The sequence below is a fragment of the Macadamia integrifolia genome, unplaced genomic scaffold (assembly GCF_013358625.1).
Source record: "Macadamia integrifolia cultivar HAES 741 unplaced genomic scaffold, SCU_Mint_v3 scaffold3455, whole genome shotgun sequence".
Taxonomy (NCBI): domain Eukaryota; kingdom Viridiplantae; phylum Streptophyta; class Magnoliopsida; order Proteales; family Proteaceae; genus Macadamia; species Macadamia integrifolia.
In genome coordinates, this window is record NW_024869516.1 from 1548 (window position 1) to 9826 (window position 8279).

General features: G+C 38.1%; 1 protein-coding gene across 1 annotated transcript; it reads right to left on the minus strand.

The window, feature by feature from the left end:
• Positions 1-833: 833 nt before the first annotated feature.
• LOC122068147 (flavonol synthase/flavanone 3-hydroxylase-like) lies at positions 834-5677 on the minus strand. The gene is made up of 3 exons (XM_042632016.1): positions 5032-5677; positions 2744-3071; positions 834-1233 (listed from the first exon to the last, which is right to left on the minus strand). Exons 1-3 carry the CDS (start codon positions 5619-5621, stop codon positions 1021-1023), a joined length of 1131 nt encoding a protein of 376 aa, XP_042487950.1. The 5' UTR covers positions 5622-5677; the 3' UTR covers positions 834-1020.
• Positions 5678-8279: the final 2602 nt, after the last annotated feature.

Below are 8279 nucleotides of genomic sequence, written 5' to 3' on the forward strand. Positions count from 1 at the left end.
TCATAAGTACAACTCATGTTGAATATAACGTATAAACCCCAAACTAATAGTTTAATTTCGATTTAGTCCTTCCATTTAACAATATCGCATAAGAGGTTTACGAATATGGAGTTAATTACTCTCTCTACCCTAATTTGTCAAAATGATTTACTTAAAGAATCTTATTAATTTATTGGATACAAAACAATTTTCAAAAAACTTATTTAAAATATAATTATTAATAACTAATAATTCAAGTCCTTTGCAACTATTTATCAAACATGCCACCAAATTCAAAATTTTCATCCAATTATAATAAGACATCTTTATCAAGATATTCGTTCTATTCGGGTAATAGATTTCTTATTGAACATCTATTCTATTCACGGATAAACATTACGAATCCAACACATCGATATAGTCAAAGAGATATTAACCATTGGTACACCACAATGTACAATATTCGACTATAATAAAACAACCTCTATGGTCTGAGACCAAAACGTACCACCATAGAGAATCTTTTTCTCAAAATCTAATAATGATCCTTACAAGATTCTCAAGTGGTCTAATTCAATATATTCATGATATGACCTTTGAAATCATATTCTTAACGTACAAATGCCGCAATGGTAACCATATGAACATAATACCTAATTTTCATTCTTTTTAACACTGAATATCGTTAATTTTATGTTTTTATTTTCCCCTCATACTGCCAAGAATAAGAGGTGGGGGAATCATGGACTGTCATATGTTCACATACACATCTTTTCATTCCAAACAATCAAGTTCCACAAGTACACAAATAAAATAAAATAAGAATAACAACAAAAAATAACCTAACCATCCAATTAACTATCAAAAAAATTTTATTTGGCCCCTTTCATTTATAAGTTCTTTTCATGACCATGACCAATAAGCTAACAAAACCATATAAGACAAGGACAACATTACAAATAACCAAACCCAAAGAAAAGGGAAAGAAGGGACTACTACTTTATTTAACCACACTTGTTTTCAATCCTTTATTTAGTAGTTCTACTGTGGAAGTTTGTTGAGCTTGCAGTATTGATAGTCCTTGTATTTCTTAGTCTTGTACTTTGCAGGGTTATCTTCATTAACAAGTTGTGGAAGAGGACCTATAACCATCTCTGCAGGTGGCGAGCAAAACACTGGCCATGACATCCTTGTCATCTCTTTGTTCACTGTGGTCCTATGCAAGACACTCTTGTATTTGCCATTGCTTAAGATCTGAAAACACAGACAATTATAGTAATGAGCGTAAAGGGGGAGGGGGGTTGATTTAATAAAAGGTAACGAACTTGGGGTAGTGCAGTTGGTGAGCAACGAACTTGGTACGAGCCGTAAACTCAGATATCCTAAGTTCGACTCTCGCTAAACACACCTTGGACCATTCACACAGGGGGTGTTTAATGTTTTTCATTATTTTTCAGTGAAAGTTGAATGGTACTCATTCAACTCCAGTATGACCTAGTTCATGCACTTGTGCGGTTAGTATGAACCCACGGAACTAGGCCTGAATAACCATAAAAAAAAAAAAAGAATTAATAAAAGGTGTACCTCAACACAATGGTAAAATTATTCCGAACTAATAATCATGAATTTAAGTTAAAAAACGATTTATTTGTGAAATAGAATATATTATGATCCTTGTCAGAGCCCACAATGACGAGAGACTCACACATTAAGACAAAAACTCATGGTGAAGTGTTTTGTTGTCTGTGGTTTAAAAATGAGCCCCACATGACGTGCTGGATTAATTAAGGGTAGTTTCCACAGTTTGGTAACAGATTGTTGACATTGGTTATGGTATGGGCTACTGGTCACCTTTTATATCCTAAACCCATTGACTTCTTTCCTCTGTCTGCATTATAGTGGGCCCCACCAAAACACAAACTACCACACCAACAACCGGTCATTCCTATTGATTGGCACACGGATTTTTTATTGACCTCCCACTTCTTCTTGATGGGGGACGTAGGGGAGAAATTTTTGGGTGGTGGAAAAAATTGCATTAATTGATATAACATAATTTATTCTACGCATATTAAATCTATTTTTCATTATATAATCTAGACACAAAAGATAATTTTTTATATATAAATTATAAAAATAAATTATACCGAAGATGGTTTAAAAAATATTATTATCATTATTATTGAAAAAAATGGTTTCAATGGAGAAGTGTGGCTTGTGCCCAAACACATGTCGGTGAAATGATTGCCCTTATTGATAGTTTCTCGTGCATTCCATTGATCTATCCATTTACAACATGGTTTCAAGTATCGGTCTTGTATCGGTCATATTGGATCAGTATTTGTTGAGGTCAATCTTCGAACCCTGATCGATCCAGATCGATAATCTATATCATTTCAGGGGTAAAATAGTAAAAAAATAAGTATTTAAAAAAAAAAAGGATAAAATTGATTGATACCCACCAATCCATGCGGATCGATGTCGACAGATACCAATTCCAATACCAATACCAATACCAATAGCTTCCCCTAAACCCATAGGAAACATTTATTATTATTGTTATTATGAAAAGTGGTTCTTTATCTAAGAGCAATCATTCACCATTGAGGGAACCAATGGGAGTGCAAGGGATGAGTCAACAGAGATAAGATTTCTGCTTTTCATCATTAGGGATGGGATGATCATTTTATCTATTCCTGAGTCTGAGCGTCAGTGCCATAGGGTCTTTTTTATTATTATTATTATTATTTGAGAATTAAATTACCTCAAGCTGGTCACCAATGTGGATGACGAGAGCGTTGGGGATATACTTTGCATCAAACCATCGGTCATCTTTGAAGACTTGGAGTCCTGGGACATCGTTGGGAACTAGAACTGTTAAGGCCGACATATCGGTATGTGCCGGCACACCAAGTATCAGATCAGGGCGAGCGCAAGGTGGGTAGCAGTTGATCTTCAGAAGATACTCCAATTCTTCTCCACCCACGGCGTCTTTTAGTACGTTCCCTTCAAGTCCTATCCCTTCAGAAAGGATTGTCAACAGCTTATCCACTACACCTTTCAAGTGCTGAGCGTAGTCTTCGTTGGCTTCTCTGTACATACAATTTAACATTAGTAGTGGTAGGATGGATTTTTTTTCATCCTTTCTATTGGGACAAATATATGATGTGGATATGTTAAATGTCAAGGAGACTGGCCCCACCAGCACCCCGGCCAATAAGACTTTATGCTTAGGCACCTATTCGGAGGGGTAAGGTAATCATCTCACACCCTCTATGCCTAGGTGCAAAGATCATATGCACTTCAGAGCATATATTCGTCCCCATATATGAAATGTTAAGTAGTTTGAAAAGTGAATATTATCATTAATTCCAGCAGTCCTACCTCATATTACTGGGGTTTGAAGTAGATTAACTACCGGTCAAAATAAAAAAAATCTAATTTAATCAAATACCATCCCAATTTTGACATTCATCTGTATATACGTACATCCATGCATGCCTACCATTGTTTCAAAAATCGACTGGAATCGGTGAAGTTTCCCATATATTGGTATCAATCAGGACTAATCCCGAGTCTTGACCAATCCCATACCGATCCATTGGTAAAACCTTAAGGATAAAAAGTAATAAAAATATTTTTTTATAAACAAGAGTAAATTTGTTCGATCCAAGGTCGATTTTGACCGATTCAAATTGATATTTGATTGGTATTGGCCGGGACTTATCCCAATCCGATAGCCAAGATTAGAAAACTTGATGCCTAGTATATTACGACCATTATTGTATACTCATCATGGTCTCAATATTTCAAAGCTCTATTTTATCAAATAAATTTTAATTCGAGTTGAAATTTGATATGTGACAGGAAAATTTTAAAATATTGTCATTGTCATGAGAGAGAATTAATTATGGTTAAAGGATTTCCTTAATCCACTTGACCAAGAATTGCCTTTGGCATTTATTTAAAAAAAGAAAAAGAAAAAAAGATGTGCTATGAATTTAGGATGAATTTTAATATTTTCAATGTTTTAAAAGACAAGACCTAAAATAAAAAATGATAAAGTTGATAATCGATAAATGGAAAAAACTTTCTCCAATAAGATTTTGGGTGGTAAAAAATCTTGGATGAGGAGACATCAAATCACTGTAGATGAAGAGATTCTCTTTTTCATCTTGGGAGGTAAAAAACTTTCTCCGATAAGAAAATAATTTGAAATTCTTCTTAAGATGAAGTTTCTCCTCACCGATAGTGCAAATATCATTGTCTATCTCTAAGGATATGGACAATTTTGCACAAGAGAGATAATTATGATCTTTGATTTCCTACACCGAGGGTGACATGAATTTAATATTACGGATCGGTCTCAATCAAAACCGATTCAAATAGTTGACTTTTTATTTTATTTTTCTTAAACAGAAACGGTCTTTCAAACCATTTTACACTTAAATCATACAAGTTGTTTGAAATTGGACGAGACTCAATATCGATTTCAACTGATATCAATCTGATCTGATCCGATTTTTAAAACCATGGACTGGGTGAGGGAAACTTTCTCCTTCCCATGGCTTTTAAATAGTAATCGATCCCTTCTCTCACCTAAAGAATAAAAAGAAAATTGCTAAATTGACTGCTGGTGGGAGGATACATTTCCACCCGTCTTCATTTTTTTTTTTTTTTTCTTGGAAGAAAACAAAAATGAATTTTCTTGTACCCTTATTTTTCAAATATCAAGAGTTCTCTCCCCCTGAGTTTGGATCTTCTGCACATACATTCACCTATACATTTCAATTTCTACAATAGTGAAGAAAGGCATATATAAAATAAAAGCGACAAGTGTTGGATCGCACATGTCCCCCTTTCTTGGAGTACCATTTCAAAAAAAAGAAAAACCTAAGAGGATCTGCCCTGGCAAGACTTGTGCATGGGAGGATGGATGAACGGCACATATTGTAAAAAAATTATGAAAAATCAGATGAAGTTAGCAGGGAGGATTGAAACTTTCATCATCAATCACAATGTATTTTAGAGAGAGAGAGAGAAGATCCAAACCTGTAAGCAGGTGGGTTCTTTGGCCAAAACTGATAGTTGATAGATGAAGCAGGCCAGATGTTATGGAACAAGAAATCCACCCAGCTCTTCTTCTCATCACCTTTTGTAAGGTTGGTCCCATACCCTTCACTACTGGAGGACTCAGGTTTCCTAGCCACAGCTTCCTTCTTTTCCTGTGGTAACTCAAAAAACTCTTTCCCTACCTTCTGCAACTTCTCAAAGACTTCACTGGGTATCCCATGGTTCACAATTTCGAAGAACCCCCACTCTCTACTAGCATCAGATATCAAACGAACCAACTTCTTCTGATCTGGGTCACTTAAATCAATGGTTGGGATTTCAGGGACTGGTCCATGATAGGTTGTAATTCCTGGTTGCTCTGTCTCTGGTCTTATGAACTCAACAGGGATACTCTCAGCAGGGATAGAGAGAGAAGCTATGGCTTGCACTCTCTCTACCCCTATTGTTTCTCTCTTACTCTCTGGAGTGGACAGGGAAGCCACAGGTTGCACCCTCCCTCCCCCCGTTGTTTCTTTCCTACTCTCTGGAATGGACTGGGAAGCCACAGGTTGCACCCTCTCTACCTCCATTATCTCTCTCTCTCTCTCTCACACACACACACACAGAGACACGCACACACACTTTCTCCGTCTCTCCACCTTTCACTCTCTAGTCGATTTATAGGCGAAACAAAAAGAGGACGTGGAGCAACTCCAATTAAGGAATGGAAGGGGAAGAGAGAGGGATAAGGGAAGGAGTGACGTCGAGTGTTCCTGTTCACTCGTTAGGCCTAACAACCTCACGATGTACGTGCTTCGCTTTCTTTTTCACGCGGTCACAGCTTAGGCCTTAGGGTCTTCAACCACCAGCATCATCCCAAATTTTTTTTTTTTATTAACCAAAAAAAAAAAAACCATTACATAGAAAGAGATCTACATAGAAAAACTACTACTCACTCCCCTGTCTCGGTTACATAAGGTTTGTAAATATAGCATAGTAACGTTAGAATCCCTACATTTATACAGTAACTTAAGATGCCCAAAAGTCTTATAAAAGTCCCAAAATGCACCAATACTATAGAAAGGCCAGCTACGATCAGAGGGTAGGGGTGTCAATTTGTGGCCCGAACCGGGTAAACCGATCGGGACCGAACGTTTAAAGACCGGCCCGGCCCGGACCGTTTATTAAACGTGTCGGGCTTGAGCCCGGCCCGTTTATAAATGGTCGGTCTCGGTTTTGCTACTTGAACCGTCGGGCGCCCGACCGAGACCGACCAAATAACGCCCGACCGAGACCGGCCTATTGTGCACCGACTTGGCCCGACCCTTTGATGATTGTAGAATACCTATTTTACCCCTCAAATTAAAGAATAAAAACTAAAAAGTAAAGACATGTTCACATTTTAAATAATGGTTATATTTTGTATCATTTATTGATTTATTGTCATTTTTTTGGGCTTGCATAAGTGGACCGGAATATAATAGCACATTTTAAAGAGGGCCCGTTTAAAAACCGGTTAAAGCCCGTTTAACATTAAACATGTTCGTAGCCCGGTTAAGGCCCGATTAAAGCCCTATTAAGGTGGCCCGATTATAACCCGAGACCGACCGACCGAATATAAAGTGTACCATGCCCTCAATAACCAAGCCCGATTAGTTAAATGGGCGGACACGGTGTAGCCTTTGAAAGTCTTCAAGCCCGATTAAGCCCGACCGAAACCGAACCGGCCCGACCGGTTGACACCCCTAGCTGTTAGATGAGGAATTAAAATGACCATTATAACCTATTGACTAAAACTCGTGCTTTTACCAAATCCCCTTCAACCCTACCTCTAGTCACCTTCACCGTGCAGTTGAGGAAGTGGTTGAGGAAGCCATCAAGCGCAGAGGCGAGCACAGTGAGAGAAAGACGCACTTTTCGGCACAGTGCCACCATCGGCGGTGTTCTCCTTCACTGCACAGAGGTGAGTGTAGCTATGTCGCTAACCTCCACTCACGTTCAAATATTCACCGTGGCCAAGAGCTTGCCGATTGCAGGGTCGATACGGCCACAACTGAGACCAGGAGATCCAGCTCTGGGATCGCCCAGGTTTAAAGAGATTACCTTAAGGAGACTAAAGATATCCTCATATCCCCCATTAAATCATCTGAGGACATAATATATGAAGAATGACAACGATACGGCCATTGAAACATTTCTTGTATGCACAATAACTGAAATTACTGATTTTCATCGGTTCCCTGGTCAGCGGGAAATTAGGTAACGTAAGCCCTCTAATCACAGCTACTGAATTAAATTCGACCTCCATCATCAAACCAAGGGCAATAGGGCAACTGTAATTTCAATCGACACAAACACATGATCTATATAAACTCATCCTTAATGCAGTCATTAATACTGATCAGACAAAAAGAAAAGCAATGTTGACCCACAGCTTCCTTGAAAGCACCTTTTATACCTAAAGTCCTAGGATAACCCAATGAACAACCACCAATTTGGGGACCACAGACCAAGATTTTCAGGACTGCACAGCTTCACAGTATACACCAGCTAAGTCACAGGGATCGGAGGTAAAGTACCATGAGGAAAAGAAATCCAGCCAGGCATATCATCTAGGGATTTACAAATAGATTGCAAAGCCAAGAAATCAAGAGGGTCTAAAATGACGAATGCGCTCAGTGGAATGTATAACAGAGCTAACAGAGAAATTACAGAGACAAGAAAATGCTTGCTTGTGTTCTTCATCACCTCCATGAGAAAGAAAAACAAACCCCTGTCTGTCTGGTTAGAGAATGCAGGATTGAAAGGATTTTAATGGGTAAGGGATGAAATTTACTGCAACTTTTCCGTGACGGCAACTTACAAATTCCCCGTGCGAAACAGCGTGACAGCTTTAATGGCGAAACCGAAGAAGACAGCATCAATAGGCAAAGACCAACAGGTCCACAAGAATCGACAGAGAGACAGGAAGAGATGGGAGATAACTTGTGTAGGAAGCTGCAGACTTTCTGGAGAGCTTTATAGTCTCTAATCTATTTTGGATCGCCGGTGCTCTAAAGGTTTGTCGGCGCTTCAAACAATTCCGAACGTGAAGGTATCGATTTAGGCAATGTTTGGTAGCCAATAGGAGAAAAAAAAAAAAAAAGAATAAATGGTGAGAAAATAAAAAGATTATGTATGTTTGGTTATCCAGAGAAGAAAAGAAAAAAATTTAAAAAAAATTAAATTTTAAGAGAGAGATAGATACA